The sequence below is a fragment of the Neofelis nebulosa genome, chromosome 3 (genome assembly GCF_028018385.1).
Source record: "Neofelis nebulosa isolate mNeoNeb1 chromosome 3, mNeoNeb1.pri, whole genome shotgun sequence".
NCBI classification, from domain to species: Eukaryota; Metazoa; Chordata; class Mammalia; order Carnivora; family Felidae; genus Neofelis; species Neofelis nebulosa.
In genome coordinates, this window is record NC_080784.1 from 77,066,364 (window position 1) to 77,088,790 (window position 22,427).

Genomic DNA, 22,427 nt, shown 5'->3' on the forward strand with positions numbered 1-22,427 from the left:
CTCAGCAGTTTCGGTATGGGGTCAATCTAAAATGAATGGGTTTGTGTGTTTAGCCTTTTTGACATTAATATATTTATTCTTAAAAGTTATAAACAAGAGAAAGACGAATTTCAGAGTTAGTGGGGGGGGGGGGGGAATCTTTCTCCAGTAAAGATTGTGGCCCCATCCCAAAGTTTTATTGAAAAAGAACAGTGATTTTTTTTTCTTAAACATTATTCCTGTATCTACTTCATGCCTTCTTCATACATCTCTTCTCCCCAGCCTGTCTGCATTTCAAACATATTTACTGTCTCAGAAGACAGGAAGCCACAAATGTATGGTGGACATCAATGAGATGACAGTAAAAATTGGCTCATTTAACTAATTTACAACTATTCAACTTGTTAGAAGGTAGCTCCTTTGATTTGAGAATGGGAGTTTTTTCCAGCCACAGGCATGCATGCAGTGTTATCTGGGAAAATTTTGGGTCACCATAAAACAGAGACAGTGAAGTAATACAAGTTTCCTGAGGCATTAAGAAATATGGTCTCTGTTGCACTGGAGATAACACACTAATTATCACAAAAGGTGTTGGTTATCATTTAAGGGGGAAATAGCATGTTGACATAATACATAATTTCAGCATCTGTTGTGCCTTACTTTTGATTGTAAATCTAGAGTAATGGATCTATGGAGCTGTTTAGACCTTTTCTCATTAGAATCTTTTGCCTCCTAGGAAAGCTTGCATATGAAAGATTCAAATGAGATGGGCATTCTGCCTTTAATAACACTTGAGTTCTGAAATCAGTATTTTCTAAATGTCTACCATGTGTTGAGTAATTTTGTTTAATTCACAGAACAACCCTGCAAAATTACTATTCTCTAACAGATAAGGAAACTGAGGCTGAGAGAGGTTAGGTAATTTGTGTAAGGTCACACAGCTAGTAACAGTAGAGATTAGATTCAGATCTTTCTGACTCCATTTTGTCCCAGTTTGTCAATTAGTAAAAGTCTTCTCATAGATCAGTTTGACTGCAATGAGTAATGCCAAATTAATAACTGTTGGAAATGTTGTGGGAAAGAGACCAGTTTAATGTATATACCCAATCTTGCTTTTTACTGGCTGTCAGTCGCTCTTAAGCCTTCCTGTCTGATTTGGCTAAGTGGCCAAGCTTGAGACTCCACAAATGAACATATAGTAGCTAGGCCATTGGCCTCCAACCCCAAAGGGAAGTCCAAGCAAACCAGGCTGTGCCCTGTGAGAAGTTTTAACTAGGTTAGAGATGGGTCTAGAGTTGCCAAGGTTTTTTCTTCTTTTTCGTACAATCCACAGGTAAATGTCAGATCTTAGATGCCAGTGGTCTGTGGAAAAGCAAGAGAGATTGCTCCAGCTCTAAAGACCAAGCTGGTCTAGGCTAGCCATAGCTGGTGGTGACTGTGGGCACCAGGTCCCCCTTGCCAGGTGGGCAGAGGCTAGAGGAGGATGGAATCCCACCTGAGGAGATTGGGCCTTCTGGCACTTTGGACCAGCACAACATCCTTGCCTTTGATCTTGACCAGACGTCGGGAGTGGAATTGGTGCAAGAGGATAAAGAGGAACCTTGGAACTGAAGAACAGTCAAAACTGCCAAACCACACCCTTCTTTGGAACAAGAATTGTTTCCTGTGAAGTGCATATTTGATATTTTTTCCCTTTTGTGAAAGAGGGATTTAAACAAAAGAAAATATAGCATTCTCTTTCTCCTTTTCCCTAGGCAGTGCCCATGTTTAGGCATAAAGAACATATATTTATATGGGTATATCCTTATAAACATTAATATCTGCATAAAGCTAGTAACTTCTGATGGTAAAATTTCACTTTAAAAAAATTAACTAACTGACCAGTTTTCACAAGCTTAATTTTCATAGCTCTCGTGAGTGTTTGTATTTGTTTTGGGTGATGATAAAAGAGCTCCATGGTGAGAAGGGATGTGGGGATGCAGAAATGGGGGAACAGTTTTCTCTACCATAAGGAAAATTTATCTGTGTAGTTTTTTTCTTTGAATATGAATTAGAGGGAGTTCATGTTTTGAAATAAATTTATGGTTAGCAGTAAGATAAAGGCCCATTTTACTGCCTTATTTTTACTTAATAAATCTTAATTACTTTCTATCCATAAATTAAAGCATTTACCATGCTGTATCTTAATCATCAGATTTGTCATATATAGCATTAATTTCACAGAATAATTGCCATTTGGGCTTTTTGTAAAACATCACCTTATAGTCTTCACTCCAAAAGAAGTGCTAACTAGAATTTCAGCGAGTACACGAGTCTTGTCATGTTACCTCCATTTTTATTTTTATTTTTTTAATTTTTTTTTTTTAACGTTTATTTATTTTTGAGACAGAGAGAGACAGAGCATGAATGGGGGAGGGTCAGAGAGAGGGAGACACAGAATCTGAAACAGGCTCTGGGCTCTGAGCTGTCAGCACAGGGGCCCGATGTGGGGCTCGAACTCACGGACCGCGAGATCGTGACCTGAGCCGGAGTTGGCGCTCAACCGACTGAGCCACCCAGGCGCCCCTAACCTCCATTTTAAAGGAGGCACTGATACCAGTTGGACTAACTTTGGGGATCACCAGTTAAGGATGAAGTAGGAAGGGGAGAGAAATGGTATGAATTACAGATTGTTATGAAAGGCAGTTTTATTTCTTTGAAGTGCATCACAAAATATTTCCTGGTATAGATCCCAGGGACTGACTTCACTGAATAGACTTATTTATGATTACTAGAATTCCAGGAAATTCTAGTGAATATTATATTGACTTAAGTGCGTTATATAATCTTCTTCATTCAGCTTATTTGCTTAGCAAATCCTTTCCTAATAGTTAGTATATAGACTTAGAGTTTGTTCCAGCCCAAGTTGAGTTATCACAGATGTTCCTTAGAAATTAGTAGCATTTCATGATTTTTTGGCTCCCAGCCTGTGAAAAAGGAGTCCACGAAATTTTCAGTTTTATGTTGATTGGATAGACGTGAGAATGCCATCAAATATTAGCTATTATCAAAAGTCACAGAAGTGAATATAAAAATGTGTGTATTTGCTGTGCAGTTGTGGCCCGTGTATCGCCATATCACACCTCACTGTTCCTCTGCTCTGCTGAGTATCACTGGGGAACTGCCCACACACACTTCTGTTTCTGGTGCCTCCGCTCAGCTGGTAAAAGACCGGAAGTGGGAGGAAAGGAGCCACAGGGTATATCTCCTTCCCTAGCCTCCTCTGGCAACACCTCTGGTAGTGGCTGGGTCTCATCCCTGGCTCCACCTCCCAGGAGACAGGTCTGCTGTGTTTCTGGGGTCCTCTGGGTGCCCTGTGCCCCGGATCCAGTGATGCTGCTTCTCCCCACCCCCATCCCTCCATCAAGGGGTAGAAATGGCTTCCTGCTGTTGAGAGTCTCCTAAATTGCATTACGGTGCCCTCTGTGATGTCCCAGCTCTTTGTCATCTGTGTAATAAAGTCTCTTTTTTCAGGTGGTTCTGTTTTACATACTAAGGGTGGTTTTTATCTCTTGACACATATATTTTATAGAACAATTTTGCTTTTGTTTCATTGCTTATAGTCTTTTGGATGTTGATAAAGGGAATGTTAAATTATTCATTACCTCAGTTAATGTTTAATCAGCTTGGTATTGCATTTAGGTGGGGGGGGGGGAGCAAAGAGGAATAAGATAAAATGATTTGACTACCCTCAGGGAGCTCAGTCTGCTTGGAAGCTGGTGCTTTACCAGAGTGCATGGGTGCTGGAGAAGGAGTACCTAGACTGCAGTGGGGGCGGGACGTCCAAGGCTTGCCAGGTGCTGAGATCTTGTTCAAGTGGATGAGAATACAGGGCATTACCAGCAGAAGCAGCAGTCTGCCCAAAGGGTGTCAAATACATGTTTGCATGAGAGTCTATGGGATTAGGGACAGTGGAAGAAGAGGAAGCTAGAAAGGTAGGGGTTAAATCATGAAGGACATAGGAGACTCCCCCAAAGACTTGCACTTTATCTTTACAGTGATGAGAAGTGGTGAAGAAGGTTTTTAAGCAGGGGCATTGCATGGACAGACTTCCTCTTTAGAAAGATTGCTTTTGAATGGGTGTGGAGGAGATGTTGAGGGCTGGAATGGAGGGAGACAAACTTGGCCAGGTGGTTTGTGCAGAAATCTCAGTTGGAGGGGATGATGCTTGAATAGAGGCCTGAATTAAACCAGAGGGTTTGAGAGGAAGGCGGGGTGGTGGGGAGGGGTGAGTCAGGATATACTGAGAAGGTGGAATATGTGCAGCTTGGTGAATTGGGGCGGTTGAGGGGGAAGATGTGTTGGTAGTTGTTATTAAATGATGGTCCATTTTACTCAGAGATTAGGAAATGCTTGCTTAAAACTAGAAGACTGTTTCTCAAATTGGGGTCACAATGTGTCCTTGGAGGTCTGATGCATGTTTCTTCTACCTCTGCCTCTCTTATTTTCTGATTAAATAAAAGAGCCTCTCGACTTATTTTATAAATCATTTCATGGGTACTTGTGTCTAAGGGTTTCAGAAACCTAGAAATAGAACATCCCCTGCTAAAGGTCCACTCATCACCAAATCTTCCACATGCCAGAGACTGTGTATTGTTGTGCAAATTGAAAAGAACACAGTGCTTGCTCTCTAGGAGTTCAACCTCTGAAAACAAACCTAGAGAGAAAAAAACTGCTAAGAAAAAGATGTTAGAAACGATACCTGCCTGAACTTATCTACAGCGGAGTTTGGTTTGAGTTGCTGCTCCAGAGTTACAGCCAGGTATTTGCAGTTTACATAGCTATCAGTACGCTTTATTCTTTGAAGATTCAAGGTAGAGTGTCATAATTGAGAGCTGGAGTTCCGGGGGTCTTCCTGGCTCTGCCACTTATGATATGTGTCACCTTGGCCAAATTACTTTATCTCTAGAACCCCCTTCATTATCTGTAAGATGCCCTATGATTACTGAAAGGGTTAAATGGCTAACGTATGTGTTGTGCATGGCACACCTCCTGACACAATGCAGTGTGCAATAAATACTCACCGATGATCATTCCTGAAGCCAGAGCGAAGCCTCTTCTAAGACTCAGTTGAGACCGGTGTGCTGTGTGAGTTCCAAGGATTGTTACTTTCCTTCTGCATTAAAGCTGTTGGGGCTAAACCTGAGATCCTTTGTAGTCACTTTATGTTAATTTTAAAGAAAATCCTGGGACATGCTTTCTTCGGGAGAAGTTAGCTCTTTGGATTTTCAAGTTACCTCTTTGATCCCATTATACATGATTGGTTTTTGCTTCAGGAAACTTCTAGAAACCAGTGTGAAGGCCTGGAGATTGAGACATCACTGCCTCTCTGAAACCTTGTCTTGATATGCATCACCTCCATCCTCATTGGAGTTCAACACACATTAATTGAGCACCGCTATTTTTCAGTTCCTTATTAGGCTCCAGGGATGCAAGGATGAACCGATGATTCCCATCCTCGTGAAAATTAGTCTAATGGAAATATATGTAAATAAGTTCAGTCCACTGTATTACTAGCACAAATGGAAGTGTGTAGACGATCAAGAGGGGTACAAAGGGAAGAATAGTAAGGAGAGTTTCGCAGGTTTGGTGACATCTCAGTAGATTTTGAATGGAATGAGAAAAGGGAGAGTCCACAGGTCAGCGTGGTTTGTATAGGTGATGGACCATATGGGGTGGTGGGGAGCGGAATGTGACGGGAGATGAAATTGAAGATGGGGGGTGGGAACTGGATCTTATAAAAGCTTAGCCTGTGGGCGTTGGGAGCCATTGAGTGATTTTAAGCAATGAAATGCTGTAGGATTTACATTTTTAGCAAGATCTTCCCAGTATAGCAGGTGAACTTGAGAAGGATGTTGGAGATGCTGGCACGTTCATGTCCCCACTACAGATTCATTGAGGCCAGTGACAGAGTCCTATTTACCTTTGTATCTCTAAAATCTAGTACTTTATAGACACTTCAGAAGTTTCTCAGAATAAAGACAGCCCAAGTTGAATTTTCCAATTCTGCATCCCATTCTCGCAACATGCTGACCTGGACCTCCATCTGTCATAAGCAGCTTGACTAAGATCATAATAAATTCTTTTTTCTTGGCATTCTTTTAACTGGCACTCTCTATTTACTAGCCCCTCTGTGCAGCTATAGTGTGGAGATGATTGATGCTTATAATTCTGACCCTGAAGTACTTCACGTCTTCTAAATCATCAAAAAAAGATTAAAGTATATTCAATATTGCTGTAATGTTTATGTGTTTTCCCACATTCTCATTCTTTGGAAATTGATGGTTTCTCAAATGCCTGCATCCTCTTGTGCACACAGGCACAGTGGGAGTCTGTGATCACCCACAACCCCTCACTGCCTCGCAGGGCCAGGTACAGGGAGTTTGTTAGCAATGCACGTGCAGAAATGAGCAGGCAAAACAAAGCTGGGTTCTCTTCATGTCTAGAAGGAGGAAGCAGGTTGGCCCCCTGAGGGGCAGACCCGACAGAGATGAGAGAGAAAACAGTGGGAATAATAAAGCAAGAACTGGTACGGATTAGCAAGACAGGCAGTTTACAGCAAGCCCCCACTACGGTAGAGCCCAGGAGGAGCAGGGCTCCGGGCTGGGACACGAGCTTCACATTCTTGTGTGCCTTGACCCAAATCATCAGGCTGGGATTTGGCAGTGTTCTCTGCCAGCTATATTTGTATTGCAGTAACAACTATTCAGTAAAATACCAAACATTAACAAGTGAAAACATCAATAATTAGAGAGCATCCTGTTCCCCGCCCCCCCCCCCCCACATCTCTTCATGAAAACCATTATTACTGCAGAGCTAACAATATTACTTGCCCCAGAATGAAGAAATCCAAATAGAAGTCCATTTTGTAACCTGGTTTCTGAAGAAAATGCATATAATGATGTTACTAGGAGGGAGATTCACTGAGTTCTCTTTCGGGGTGGTATATTGCAGTGAGTAGAGACACCTCTTACCTTTCTGTTGTACACATTTGTCTTCAGAATCTGTGTTTGATCAAGTTCTGCCTGTGCTGGAGTGCCCCACTCATTATTCCAGCCTGGAGAGCCGGTCCCTAAACCACAGGGATTCTGTTTGTCACTCACTAGGCAAGGGCTTGTGTGGACCTTAGAGCTGACTTTACCATTTGCCAACTCAGTGATTTGGGTGACTCTCTTAGGATCTCTGGGTCTTAGTTTTTTCTTTACTGAAATAAAATAATACAAATTCCTTCTTTACAGGGTTGCTGTGAAGCTGAAATAAAATGGTGGATGTGGAAAGCCCTATATAAATAAAAGTATACTAAATATACTAATGAACATCATAAATATTCTAATAAAGAGTAGAAGTATGTTTCATTAGCAAGTACAAAAATTTTTCATCTTCAAAAATTTTCCCGAAGCAGAGTGGGGAAATGAACTAACTAGATAGGGATTTCTTACTATGGAGTAGATGTTCTGTCTGTTACTTTATGCATTCTGCAAGGTAGGTATTAAACCCTTATTTCAGAGATGAGGAAACTAAGTCTTCACACACTTATACATAGCAGAAGTGGGGTTTGGACCTGCTTACTCCAGAACTTAATGCTTTCACCTTGTCTCTAGTTGCCGGTCTTATTCCTTATCCCACATCGCCACCCCCCGAAGTTCTTTAAAAAGCTGTTCGTGTCCTTTTGGGCTGGGAAGTTTGCTAGCCATTTCTTGGTCGTTCCCTCCTGAAGGTGGGATAGGGTGGGATCTAGAAGGAACCTGTGAGGTACGACAGCCCCTGGAAGGACCAGAGAGGCTCAGGAAGAGTCGGGGTGCAGGGCACACTCGGTCTGTACCTCTAGTGAGTCCACCAGGCCTGGACCGAAACTGAGGAGGCAGGCATGCCCCATTTCCCAGCCCTTGAGGAAATGGCTGTGGCCGTTTTTCCAGAAGATTTTTCCCGGAGTTTCCAGAAGTTCGTTTTCCTCTGGCGAAGTGTTTTCCAACCTCGCTGAGGTGGCTTGGTGAGCTGCCTCTTGGCTCCTCCTCTTAGGAATCAGTGCCTCTCCTGTATTCTGACCAATTCCTTGTTCTGTTTTAGGATTAAGTTTATTCCATGTAACCCTGCTGGGCTTTTCTGGGTCCCTCCCTGTTAACTTTGATGTGGCAGTTCCTGAAGTTCCCCGTGGAACCCACCACTGCATGCATTTTCTTTTTTATATAAAGTTTTCCCGGTTCCAGAGGATCAGAGCCTACTTGCGAACTGGAGCTGCCCACACAGAGAACCAGAGATAATGCCTGTTGAAGGGCCAGATTGAATATTCAGGGAGGATGTCAGTGTGTGGGAGAAGCATTTGTTCAGACTGGATCTGAGAGATGCTGTGCGTCGTGTCTCCATAGGTTCTCAACAGGAGATGCGTCGAAGCGGCGGTGATGACAGGCCTGGCACTGAACTGCCACATAAACAAGAAGTCCTTGTTTGACAGGAAGCACTACTTCTATGCAGACCTCCCTGTAAGTACGCTTGGCGGCCCGCCCTGTGTACGGCCTCAGAGCTGGGGGGCTTGACGCGAGGGAGGGGGGCCGCGCCTCTCATGTTTTCAGTCAGAGCTCTGTCCGTGTCAGCGGGAAGTTCTGCCTGGCCCTGATGAAGGCAGGTGCCCCCCGATGTTTACTAGATTGGATGCAGTTGTCCTGATTGCTGACTCCTTGCTTAGCCTCATGCTTCTGCCGGCTCCCTCGTAATTGAACGGGGAGTAGAAGCCAGCGTTCTCGGGCTCAGCCCAGCCGCGGTGTTTGGCGCTAATTGCCTGTTAGGTCAAATCTAACTCTGTGGCTGATGCAACAGTAAATGCATACTGTAGCTTTGCAGATGGAGTGATAGCTTTCCTCTTTGAAGTTGAAGTTACCAGTAATAGGACTGTCTCCTCCAGGGACGTTTCTGTCATCTCACGAGGAGCACATAAGTGGACAAGAGTAAGCGGAAACATGAACCAGAAGCCTCGACTAACGACAGTAATTGTCTGTGCAGTAAACCCAATATTAACCTGCTTTTTCCTTAAAATTATAGTTTCTTCTTTAGGAGAAGCCAGGGTGAAGTAGAGCCAGTTTTTCATAATGTTGAACTGAACCGAAACTGTAACGTTGAGTGGGTTTCCCAAAATAGTATTTCATTTGATCTGAGCCTCTGATTAGTAAGTATGCCCTTTCTTCAGATTTAGAAAAACGATAGCGAAGATACTGCTTCCCGTTATTCTCCTTGAACTGAAGATGAGGGTGAGCTGGTTGTTAGTGGGTGAGGGTGGAAGTGCAATTAAATACAAAATGCGACTGGAACCTTATTTCTCCAATTGCTTGCTTGCTGCTTTCCCCTCTGGCTGCCACCCGTTAGCAAATTCTGTCGCTTGGTAGGATGAAGGGAATGAAACTGCATTTTTTTCCATCTTTTGAGAGTGCTAATCAGTTCGGTTAAGGTGGGGGACTTAGCATGCAACTAAAATGAGATGTTTTAATTATCTGTGGCTTTCTGTTCTTTCTGGCCCAGGTGGCTCAGATAACCAGAGTTAGTCTTGCCAAATTTTACATGGAACATACTTCTGTAAAACGTCTTTGTTGTTTATCTGAATAAACAGTTCATTCAAATCCAAATATGACTGAGCATCCTGTATTTTATTCAACCCTATTCGGAGTTTAATTTTTATACATTGCGACTTGCTATTTCAGCACAGAGTTGACCCAGTGCAGTGGTTCTCAAAGGACAGTCCCCGTGCCACTAGGATCAGCATCTCCTGGGGACTTGGTAGAAATATAAATCTCAGGTGCTGCCCCAGAGCTGCAGAATGAGAAACTCTTTGGGTGGGGCCAGTCTGTTTCGACCAGCCTGCCAGAGGACTCCTGATGCAGAGGAAGTGTGAAAAATGCCAGCCCGGTGGCTAAGAGCAGAGTGTGGAGCCAGACCATCCGGTGTTCAAATCCTGACATGGATACTTACTAGCCCTATGGCTTAGGACAAGGCACTTAACTCCTTCCCTGCTCCGTATCTCCCTCATAGGGTTGTCGTGAGAATTAAATGGTGTGAAGAACTCAGAACAGTGTCTGGGACCCCATAAGCACTGAGGGGGCTTCAGCTGCTACTCTCTGTTCTCCAGTTCTCCATATCAACCTCCTGTCTCTTTAATGTGTACTGATGCATGTGTGTGTTTGGAAGTCCTTCCATCTCTACTTAGAAGGAGCTGAGGGAATCCTTGCAACATCCATCAGTATTTTAGTACTACATGTTTTCTTAGCCGAGTGTGAGTGTCACAGCATTTTCTAGCGAGGGAAATGGGAAGTTGGGTCATGGAGGGCAGCTGGCATGATTGGTTCCCTTAAAGAGCAGGAACAAAACAAGCGTAAAGGCACTAGCAACTGCTGTCTCCCGCGCTGAGAGTAGATGGCAAAATGCTTAGCCAGCACTTCCTAATAAGGAGGGTCTGTCAAGAGCCCAGTAATCAGATGCAGGGTTTAGGCTAATGAGCTAAGTGGAAACAATAAATTCTTCTCTTAGAGGCCTCTGACAATGAGATTATTGTTATTCCCCAATTTGTAGGGAAGATGGGATTCGTGTTTATTGCATCATGATTGGGGGTTGGGGGAGGTTCAGGGAAGGTAAGGGAGGGGGAAAAGCCAGAAGAGGCCAGGTTAAATTACAGCTAAATTGCATAAACTAATTTTCTTCTCCTTTTCCTTTTTTCTTCTGTTGTGTTTTTAAGTAAACCTCTCGTCTTAGTGACATAAAAAGAAATCGTGAACTGGACTCCCGCTCACATTTATGGCCTAATCACTGTGTAACTCATGTTGTGTGCAGGCAGGCTACCAAATTACTCAGCAGAGACTCCCGATTGCTGTGAATGGGAGCCTGGCATACAGTGTCTCTGTGGGGAAGAAATGGAGGCAGGTGATCACCAAGACCGTGAGGATCAAGCAGATCCAGCTGGAGCAAGACAGTGGCAAAAGCCTCCACGATGAGCTGCAGTCTCAGACACTCATCGATTTGAACAGGGCAGGTAGGCTTGGAGATTTTCTCTTGCCTTTCCTTCCAGCCAACCCTCTTCCCCCCTAGAGTTTTCCCAAATCAGTTGAGGAAATAGGCCCAAGAGTTTCACAGATCCAGATCAAATATCAGCATTGGTATTGGCACAACTGACTCGAGAACTCAGCCTGAACTGTGATTACCATTGGGCTTGCTAATAACCCACCAATAACTGTGATTATCGTCAGGCTGCTAATAACCTATCCCTAAAATGTGATAAATGTAGCCACCTCGTCACCGACCCCGCAGCTCGATCTCTCAAGCAGACACTGAAAGAACCAAAGTTAATCAAAATTTGAAGGGGAGGAGAAACCATTCAAAGGCTAGAACTCGTGTTGAGACTCCATCAGTGATGCAGGGTTTTCCTGAGACTTCAGCCTGATTTATCTGGAGGTCAGGTTGGAGAGCTGCGGTCAGGCTGACCCTGCCTCTCTTTGGTAGGAGTTGGCCTTCTGGAAGTGGTGCTGGAGCCGGACATGTCCTGTGGAGAAGAGGCAGCAACAGCCGTCAGAGAGCTGCAGCTGATACTTCAAGCACTGGGGACCAGCCAGGCAAATATGGCAGGTAGAAGCCACAGAGGAGCTGTCGGTCGTGTCCCTCCTTCTTGATCTTCTTTTTCCGCTTCCCAGGTGTCTTCTCACTGGAGTGTTTTCTGCATCAGCTGCAATGGGGTTGTTTACGTGTTTTGTCAGCCTTTAGACCTCTGGGGTTTTTTTCCTTAGAGTTTTCCTTGGATTCCTTAATGAGCCCCTAGTCAAAACTAAACACACCAACAGCAACGGCACCAAGGCACTGAGCCCAAGAATATGAGATTAGGAGTTGTTAAAAAAAAAAAAAAAAAATTCAGCTGAGTAAATTTGAAGACGAGACTGGCTTTATTTAAAGATTCATGAATCAGGCAGCGTCTCATCTAGCTAATAGGAAGTAGCTCCAAGGAGTTGTACAAAATGGAAGACTTTTATAGAGAGAAAGGAGTGATAAAGGAAGTTTTATAGCAGAGAGTGGATTGTTTCAGGTAAGGTCACCTTTCTTTGGGGGGCGGGGTCTGTCATGCAGATTACCTCTCTGGTGTTGATCAGGAACTTCCAGGTCAACTGGATAAAAGGTCACGGTCCTGGGAGAGGCTGAAACTGCACTTAAGTTTTGGTTTGCTATACTGGGGGTGAGCGACTTTTCTTTCTTTCTTTCTTTCTTTCTTTCTTTCTTTCTTTCTTTCTTTCTTTCCTTCTTTCCTTCTTTCTTTCTTTCTTTCACAAAGGACTAGATGCAACTAGATGCTTTCTTCTGGCTTCTTCTGTCCAAATGTTGTTTTGCACCAAAATTAGGGTCAGTGAAATAGTGTGTTTGAACAGTTTTATCTTTCTCAGAAGACATTATATTTTCCAGAATAGCTCTTAGTTTGTGAGTCTGTGCAGGTAGCACTTAGTTGCTACTTGATGATTTTTATTTGTGTCTTTCATTTTGTAGAATTTTCATCCAACTACAGCTGGAGCCTAATTACATCAAGTATAAGGCAAAGTTATGATTTCAAAATATTTGAACTTTGGGATAATATCAAGTTCATTAGAAATGTAGTAGGAAATCAAACAAAAGAAACACCTGTGCCATTGGGACCAAGCAAAATGTATGTTTTAAGTGTTTGCAAATTGGATACAAAGATTACAAGTTTGGGGGGCACCTGGGTGGCTCAGTCAGTTAAGCGTCTGTCTCTTGATTTCAGCTCAGGTCATGATCGCAGGGTTGTGAGGTCCAGCCTAGCATCAGGCCTTGGGCTGGGCGTGGAACCTGCTTAAAATTCTCCCTCCACCTCTCCCTCTGCCCCTCCCCACCTCACTGTCTGTCTGTCTGTCTCTCTCTCAAAAAAAATAAATAAAGATTACAAATTTTGGTCAAACTCAATTTCTTAATGGTTCCTCTCATGGCCCCTTCCTAGCACTCCTTTTTTTTTTTTTTTTTAAACTTTATTTATTTATTTTGAAAGAGAGGGAGAGAGAGAATGCATGCAAGCTGGGGGAAGGCAGAGAGAAAAGGAGAGTGAATCCCAAGCAGACTTCGTGCTGTGCTGTCAGCATGGAGACTGATGTGGAGCTCAAACTCACACACTGTGAGATCATGACCTGAGCCGAAATCAAGAGTGGGATGCTGGATCAGCTGAACCACCCAGGTGCTCCTCCTGCCCTTAAGTCACCAAAAGCTAGCCTCGCCCATGATTGCCCTCTATTTTCTGTTCCCAGGGGCTTTAACGTTTTTTATTTATTTATTTATTTATTTTTTTGAGACAGAGAGAGACAGAGCATGAACAGGGGAGGAGCAGAGAGAGAGGGAAACACAGAATCTGAAACAGGCTCCAGGCTCTGAGCTGTCAGCACAGACCCCGACGCGGGGCTCGAACTCACAGACCGTGAGATCATGACCTGAGCTGAAGTCGGACGCTTAACCGACCAAGCCACCCAGGCGCCCCTCCCAGGGGCTTTAAACAAAACTCTTGCCACTCAGCATTCCTTGAGTAGAGAAAGGCAGGAGTGGAGAAAAGATACAGATTCTGCATATACAGTTGTTAATTCATAGTTCAGTAGTGTATTAGAGTACTCCAGCGAGACAGAACCAATAGGATGTGTGTATATGTGCACGTGAATGTCATATGTATGTATGTTTATATATGAAGAGATTTATTCTAAGGAACTGGCTGATGTGATTATGGAGGCCCAGCAGTCCCATGATCTGTAGTCAGCAGGCTGCAGGAGGGCTGGTAGTATAGTTCCAGACCAAGTCTGAAGGCCCGAGAACCAGGAGAGCCGGTGGTGGAAGTTCCAGTGTGAGGCTGAATCCGAAGGCTGGAGGAGACCAGTACCCCGGCTCCACGACAGTCAGGCAGAGAGAGCAAGTTGCCCCCTCCTCTACCTTTTGTTCTCCTCAGGCCTCCAGCAGATTGAATGAGTCCTGCCCACAATGGCAAAGGCAGTCTGCTTTATTCAGTCTACCAATTCAAATGTTCTCTCCTCCAGAAGCAGCTCACAGACACACCCAGAATACCGTTTAACCAAATATCTGGGCACTTCGTGACTCTGTCAAGTTGACCCATAAAATTAACCATCAGAAAGTGGTCACAGTGGATGCCAGTAAATACCATTTGAGGATGATGATTCATCTCCTTGTTGGTTTATAATACTATTTACCAACCTTTTTTTTTTTTTTTTTCAACGTTTTTTATTTATTTTTGGGACAGAGAGAGACAGAGCATGAACGGGGGAGGGGCAGAGAGAGAGGGAGACACAGAATCGGAAACAGGCTCCAGGCTCCGAGCCATCAGCCCAGAGCCTGACGCGGGGCTCGAACTCACGGACCGCGAGATCGTGACCTGGTTGAAGTCGGACGCTTAACCGACTGCGCCACCCAGGCGCCCCTATTTACCAACCTTTTGATGCCCCACATTATATTTGTGTGTTACAAAAGGACTTCTGAAATTGTAACGCCACATTTGTCACAGAGAACATGTTACAAGCAACAAACTGTAACATTGGAGCCCCATACAAGTTGAATTTGAAGACAGAACTTGCCTATTTAGTATCTACTTTAAGCTAAACACTGGAAAAACACAGCTACATGAGTCTGCCTACAACTTGGCTTTATAGAAGCGAGGCTCTGTTGTAGGGTAAGAGAACTCTCCATTTCAGATTTATGGTTCACGCTGCTTTTTTACCCACAGAACATAAATGAAATATGGGCAGGTTGGATGGTTATCCATTTATGCACTAAGTGTTGACTCTCTATCACTTAAAACAATTTTATTATTCCGTTCTTCCTCAAAATAACTGTGATTCCTAGCAAACCTATGGAATAATAAACGGACCACCTGTTAGCTGAGAAATAGTCCCATCTGGGTCCTTGCCAAGAGATAAACCATAACGGCAAGAACTCATCAGTCGGTGACAGCTGAGAGGGTTCATTAAATCTCATTTGTTGTGACACTGTTTGTTGCTTTTAAATACAAATCCAGCAGCTTTGCCCCTAGCACAGCAGCAGAGCGGCTGCGGCTGTTCTGAGTGCTATGGGGAGGGAAGGTCCGCATAGAGTCTGCAGGGGTCCAGCTTTTTGTGCTGTTAGTATTTTATCAGCCCCAACCCCTTTGATCCTTCTTCTGCCCCACCACCGTAGGACCACTATGCTGGCATTGGAGACTGCAGTCTGAGAACTGAGGACCACCCTAGAAGGGACCAGTGGACCCCCAGGGTGCTTTTGGAATGAAGCTTCAGTTGCTCGGACTGTGATTCAGTGAGTTCCTGATAGTTTTGCTAATGAGCATGGGTCAGCTCAGCCTGAGTTCCTGAAGTCATTTCCTTCTCAGTGGACGTTTGCCACTGTTGAGATCCTCAAAGCCATCTGTAGAGTTGAGTGTGCACTGAAGTAGACATTTGACATGGTTTCGGTGATAATGTCTGCCATTTTGAACGGCTAGCCTGTGCTCATCAGCTCACCAAGCGTTTTTAAAAATTACCATCTCGTTTAAACTTTACGGCATTCCTAAGAGATAGGTGCTGTCACGCCTGTTGTATAGGTGAGGAGGCTGAGGTTTAGAGAGGTAGTGTTATTTGCCCAAGGCTCACAAGAAGTGAATGAGCTGGGATTTGAGCCCAGGTGTGTCTGAGCCCAGGAGCCCTTTCTCAAACCCCGCATCGCACTGCGTCCTAGAGGCAGCCACGACAGTGTCACAGCCATAGATGACACCTTAGAGAGGCAGGATGGCAGAGCATGGGTGCTGAGGATGCTAAGGTCCCAGCCCTGGGTTGGGCCCTGTCCTGCCTCTGGTGGCCGAAAGAACCTGGGCAAGGGGTTTTGATTTCTCTGAGCCTCACTTTCCACATTTATGAAGCGAGTCCCCAGATACTTGTGTATGGAAAGGGAAAGGTCATCACATAGGGCTGGGCAGCTGGGTGTGGTGTCACTGCATACTGAGACATGGAAGACGGGGAGAAAATCTGGAATTCCATCTTGGGTATGTGGAAGTTTGAGATGCCCAAAGGGTGTCTAAGCGGCTTCATCTAAAGCTGCATCGTAGGAAATGAATGTGATAAAGTGTATAAAACTTCTCACAAGCGCTGACAAGTAGCATGTGCTCGGTAAACGTTAGGTGCTTTTATTAATGATAGTAAGTACTGTTGCTTTTACAAAACCACCACTCACTTTGGGTACATAAGCTTTGTGAAATATGTTCAATAAAATTTGGTCAGTGTGTGTGTGTGTGTGTGTGTGTGTGTGTGTGTGTGTGTGTCAGAACTTGTTATTTAAGTCCTGGAGAGCATCCAGTGATCAGAATGAGATAGCTTAACAGACCTCTCTAAATCCTCAGGCCCCTGCTGTTTACAGAAACAGTTTTCTGTCCTGATGGTATATTGCTGATGTGTGAATGTGTTCTTAGAAAAAAAATATGTAACTGCACCATATCACTGTGCTCAGTGGTATCGTTTTTTTAGTTTTGCTGTTACAAATCTCTGTTTCTGGAGGGCAGAAATTGAGCTTGATAACGCTCTCATGATGTGTGAATGAAGGCCCCTCACTCAGTGCTGCAGAATGCATTGAGGTAAACCTGACTGGTAAGGCTTTTGTGCACTGGAGGCAATTTAACTTAATTTGTTTAAAAGGTATTTTGTCTTCACTGGATAGAATGTCTTTTGTTAATGCTTGATACTATATTTGAATCCAGGCTAGTGGACTCTCTTTCAACACTGCAGGATACTAAATGATTCCTCTCAGACATTTATGTAGCATGGCCTTCGCCGGGAGAGACTGAAATTCATGCTCTTGTTCCTTATCCAAGTTAAAATTCGAAATTGCAAAAGATGGTGCCATTTTTAAAAGCGGATGAAGTCCCACTCAGGGTTCCCTGAGTTCAAAAAAAAAGTTGTTTCCCAAGAAGTGAGATTTGGTTGAGCACAGCTCAGCGTACTTTAGAAGTTTTCCTCTGAGCTGAATAGGCCTTTCAGATGATTCCAGCTGTAGATCAGTCCTATTCAGACAGAAGTTGAGAACTTATCAGGAGCTTCTTGTGAGACAGTAACCAGTCTGCTTACTCATTGCTCAGGAAAATACCAGAGTTCTGGCTTCTCCAACAAGGTATTAATTTATTGAACAGTTACTTTCTGCCAGATCCAGCTCTAGATTCTGAATATGGCAGTGAAAAAGACAATGGCATCAAATAAGACTGAAAAGAGTAGACAAGGGATAGATTACCAATAATGAGAAGAAATTTGGACTTCATCCCAAATGCAGTGGGAAGTCATTGAAGGGCTTTTAAGTAAGGGAATGACAGAGTCTGAAGAACGTTGTAGAAAACCACTCTGGCTGCTGTGTTGAAAGTGGATTTCAGATGAGTAGGAGTAGAAGCAAAGAGACCAGGAAAGAAGCTCTTATAGTAGACCAGATGAAAGATGATGCTGTTTTGGACAGGGTGGCATCAGGAAAGATGGAGTGATCAAGCTGAGTAGATTCAAGGTGGATTTTACAAATAATGGGATTTGTTAACAGGCTGGTGTGGAAATCAAGGGGCAGGAAGAAATCAAGGATGCCTTCAAAGAAGCTTGAGGAGCTAGGTGGTGCTGTTGGCTGAAACTGGGAAGATGAAGATGAGCATATTTGTGGAGGGGAAATCGGGATTTAGTTCTGGAAAGTGAAATATCTGTGAGATCTCCAAGTGGAAGTGTCAGGTGGAGGTAAGGGTGGGGCTCAGAGTAGAGGTCTGGGCAGAAGAGAGAAATTTAGGACTTAGCAGCACATTGGTGGTATTTATAACTATATACCCCTCCAGAGAGAGTGCAAGAAGAGGGTCCTGAATTAGATGGGGAAGAAAATACCAGCAGACGAAATCCAAGTAGAGTGTCCAGAGAGGTAGGAGGGAAGCCAAGAGCATATAAGGTCACGGCAGCTGAGAGAGGAAGGTAGTTGAAGAAGGAAGGATTAGTCGGTATGTTGCATGCTTCTGGAGTGTCCAGCAAGGGGAGACAGAACAGGTCCTGTGTCCACTGCATTTGGCAGCCAGGAGGTTGCTGGTGACTTTAGCGAGGAATTTTCAGACAGGCGGGGACAGAAGCCAGACTGAAGAAGGTTTAGGAGTGAACAGGAGGTGAGATGGTAGAGACAAGATGTGCAACAAGCAAGCAAAACCTTTGGGAGAGGATTTGCTGGAAAGGAAAGCAGAGAGCCAGCTTAGTAACTGATGGAAAGCAAATGGGGTTCAAGGGACTAGGGTTTGTGCTTTGTTTGGTTTGTTTTTGTTTTCTGGGAGAGAGACTTTCCGTGTGTGTCTCTGCTAGAAGTACTGCCGAGAAAGCAAGGGGTTGACTGATGTGGGAGAGAGGAGGCAGCTGAAAGAATGATGTTCTTGGGAAGGAGGGTGGGTGAGGATTTGAAATCTAGGGACAGTCCTGAAGAGACTTCCATTTCGGTCCTAAGGACAAGATTAATTCAAAACAGACTGCAGTCGTGTGCTGAGTTCTATGGTATTGACTGTGTATATCCTAATAATTCAGAGGAGCCACCAGCGGAGGCAAGCTTATTGATGAGAGCTTCTAGGAGGAGAAGTGGTAACACTTAAGTGGGATCTTGGGGGATGAGCAGAGGCTGAAGAAGGGACAGTAATAGTGGTAAAGAGGACGTGCAGGAGCCAGTGGAGTGGGCAGGGTCTCCTATGCAGAAAGCTTCCCTGACTGGAGGAAAGCGTTCTCATGGTCTGAGTAGCAGAGAAAATGTGGGTCGCATCAGCCAAGACTGGATGACGGCTCTTCAGTACCAAGCAGAGGAGACAAGATGGTCCAGCAGGAGCTGGCCCTGCACATGAGCAAGCAGAGAAAATGATGAAAGCCACATCGTAGCAGGATGAAAGTCATAGCCACATTGTGGGTGACTGGACAAGGAGGGGTTGCTGAACTACAAGTCGGGATGTGATTCTGAAACCCGGTCTGAAGTTCCGAGCCCTCTGGCGAGGGTGGCCGCAGTGGAAATAGAGAGGAAGTGACAGATGTGAGGGGGGTTGGGAGAGAAGAACTGACAGGATCTAGTTGTCAGTTTGGACATAACAGGAAAAGAAAACGGAGGCAGTGTAGATGACTTCAGGTTTCCTAGACCACAAGTCTAACGTCAGGAATAGTTGGGACTTCTTGACCTTCAAGGAGGCACAGATTGTCCAAAATGTTGAGAAGTCCGTGCTAGAGACATAGATTAATTTCTGAGCTGAAAGCACCTTTTTCCCTGACGGTCAGCATGGGTGGCACTTGGGGTCGCAGAGTGGGGGAGCTCATCCTTTGTTCTGGGGGAACAAGTGGAGAGAGTAGGGCAGGCAGTGGGTGGCCAGTGGTCTCAAGCTTGCAGGAGGTTGAGCCCCACATCAGCATTTGGGGGAGCAACAGAGACTAAGACCATGGAATTTCTTGGCATGGAATTTATGTATCCTGTTTCATTATTTTAATATGCTTTTGCTGCGGAGTCTTGGAAAATGAATCTCTTGATTCAGCCCATCACAGCCCTCAGGTTTGGCACGTCCTTTTTAAATTTAAGAACCTGCCTAGGAAAATAAAAATCCAGCATTTTGCCCTCACGTTCTATTCAGTTTTGAATATTGTAAACGAAACTGGAGAATAGAGAATCTGAGTTTTACTTCGTAGGGTATAAAATGCTATTGTTTTTTATTTTCATCTACCTATTTGTCTTAGGATTTTGTCTCTGTCTCCTCCTCAAGGGCTTCTTAGTCCTCTCCACAAACCACCTGCTTCCTTAGGGGTTATTGCTCCTTATCTGAAGGGGCTCTCTGGGTCAGAGAAAGGCCTTCCAGGAGGGAGGTAGCCCCCTCCGGGTTCCTCCACAGACTCACCCCTTCATAACAGCACTGTCTGCTGCAGCAAATCCTTACAGCAATCAGGGAGGGTTCAGAGTCCTGTTTGTGGAAAGAAGAGATGATTGCAGTACCCAGAGGAAGGAGGAGGGGAAAAGCCCAGGTTTCTGGTATTTGCCCTTCAGCTGTAAAATCTCAAAGACTCCCTTATGGATCTCCTGGAATCGCTGTTGGAAATCCACCTTCCATTGGAGAGCTGTGCAGGGTTATCAGATGATCATTTCTAGTGCCTTCCTGCCAGCTCAGCTCTCACACTTTGGATAAAAACTCAGGATAAAACTACAGAGTAATTTTCCATTTTGACAGTGTTGTTTTTCTTATTTGGCAAAAAATTAGATTTCTGCATCTGGTACCTCCAGAATTTCTCCTGTCTTCTGCATGTGCACAGGGGCGTACAGATATGCACGCACACATAAGCTCACACCTCAGATGCCTTAGGACTGTAATTCTCATAAGTGGGCAGAAGAGCTTCGGGACCAACCATACCTTCTCTAAACTTGGGTTGCCATAACTGACTAAACAGCAAGTGGAATTAAATATTACTTGCCGGGAGACTTCAAAAGACCACGTTGCCTCAAAGAATTTCTAAAGAGTTGTCTTTTTTCTCTCCTTCCAGAGGGCCAGTTAAGAGTGGATGCCAACATATCTGTGCATCATCCTGGGGAGCCTTTGGGCGTTCGAACTGAAGTGAAGAATCTCAACAGTGCCAGGTTCCTGGCCAGAGCAATAGGTGAACGTCAGCTATTACTTTTAATCTTCCTTTTGTATCCATTATCTATTGCTTTGTAACAAGCCACCCCAAACCTTCGTGGCTTATACAGTCACCATTTCAGTTTTCACAATTCTACTGATTAGATCCTGCCTCGGCTCATTCATGAGGCTGTGGAAGCTGGCACCTCGGATGAAACAGAGGGTCTAAGGCGATGCCACTCACATATCAACACCTTGGTGCTAGAGGTCTGCTAGGCTTCTCTTTCCTTGTGGTCCTTCTTCATTCGCTTGCCTAGCCTGGACTTTCTTGTTTGGCAATGGGCATTCTAGGGGAATGAAGGCAGAGGCCTCAAGGCTTCTTGAGTCCTAAGCTCTAGAACTCCTATAGTGTCTCTCTCTTCCAGCACATTTGATTCAAAGCAGATTCAAAGGGAGGATCCTTATTATGGGAGGGTCTGCAAAATACTGTAACTCTGTTTTTCCGTTTACCACATTCTTTCTGACCTGCATGAACTTTATAAAGTCATGTTTATTCATTATACATTGGCCATAATTTGACCTCACTGGTCAATATATTTTTCTGCTTCTTACTGTTTTTACTAATAGATTGCATGTGCCTATATAGTCAAGTTTTGGTCTTATTGGAGCTCATACAGTCCCATGACATTGCTGACTGTGAAGACATCTCAGAGGCCTAAAATATTCTTTAAAACCAAAAGTATCTGTAGAGGAAGAGAGAATGTAGGGAGGGATTGAGTTTAAAGTGCATTCCTTCAGGGGCGCCTGGGTGGCGCAGTCGGTTAAGCGTCCGACTTCAGCCAGGTCACGATCTCGCAGTCCGTGAGTTCGAGCCCCGCGTCGGGCTCTGGGCTGATGGCTCGGAGCCTGGAGTCTGTTTCCGATTCTGTGTCTCCCTCTCTCTGCACCTCCCCCGTTCATGCTCTGTCTGTCTCTCTCTGTCCCAAAAATAAATAAAAAACGTTGGGAAAAAAAAAAAATTTTTTTAAATAAATAAATAAAATAAAGTGCATTCCTTCAAGGATGCACAGAGCACAAGCTATCTGGATACATTGCTGTGTGTTGAGTAGAGTCTTGGGTCTTGTTGAGAAAAGCATTGGAAACAATAGAGCAGAGATTCTCTAGTCTTGTGTGAAACCTTATCCTGAACCTGAAATGATCAGCCTCAACGAAGATACTGTGAGTACAAATTTTCAGAAAAATGGCATCCTAATGGTCAAGGGGGATAACTTACTCAAGGGAAAGGGGTAAGGGAAGGTTCCCACATGAAGATAGACCAAAGAGGTGGGACTCTTCTGTCTCTAAAAGGAGATACAGTCCATGTTTATGAAGCCATGAAAGGTTTGGGTCAGGGAAACCCTTACAGCGCAGTGTTATGAAGGGGAAGCTTGGCAAAAATAGAAGAAAGCTCCGCCTCACCCTGTGAATAGTAAGTGTTCTGGAACTCATTATTCTAGGAGGTTGTGACGCAACCTAAAAAAACAAGCAGCAAGATTTTAGGTAGGTTTATCCATAATGATTTACAAAGGAGCTCCCAAGACAGAATTCTGCCTGTGTTCTCACTCGGACCGGAAGAACCTCAGATTTACTATGATGGGCTTAATTCTCCAAGCCCATGATTTTTCCACCCCACGTTTCTCCCTACGTCATGCCTACTAGCTATCATCTCAGTGGGGGAGATGGGGAGCAGAAACTGACACATTTTGGTGTTGCTGCTGCTTGTCAGCTCAGGTAAAAAAGTTTGGATTCGGGTGCGGGAAAG

General features: G+C 44.3%; 1 protein-coding gene across 4 annotated transcripts in view; it reads left to right on the forward strand.

Moving 5' to 3' along the window:
* The window catches only part of GATB (glutamyl-tRNA amidotransferase subunit B), an 84,477-nt gene that overhangs the window by 23,934 nt on the left and 38,116 nt on the right, over window positions 1–22,427 (forward strand). For all 4 annotated transcript variants that reach the window (XM_058721171.1, XM_058721169.1, XM_058721170.1 and 1 more), the window contains exons 3-6: window positions 8,385–8,498; window positions 10,831–11,029; window positions 11,497–11,619; window positions 20,553–20,666. In XM_058721171.1, coding sequence (XP_058577154.1) covers window positions 8,385–8,498; window positions 10,831–11,029; window positions 11,497–11,619; window positions 20,553–20,666 — 550 coding nt within the window. The remainder of the gene's footprint in view (window positions 1–8,384; window positions 8,499–10,830; window positions 11,030–11,496; window positions 11,620–20,552; window positions 20,667–22,427) is intronic.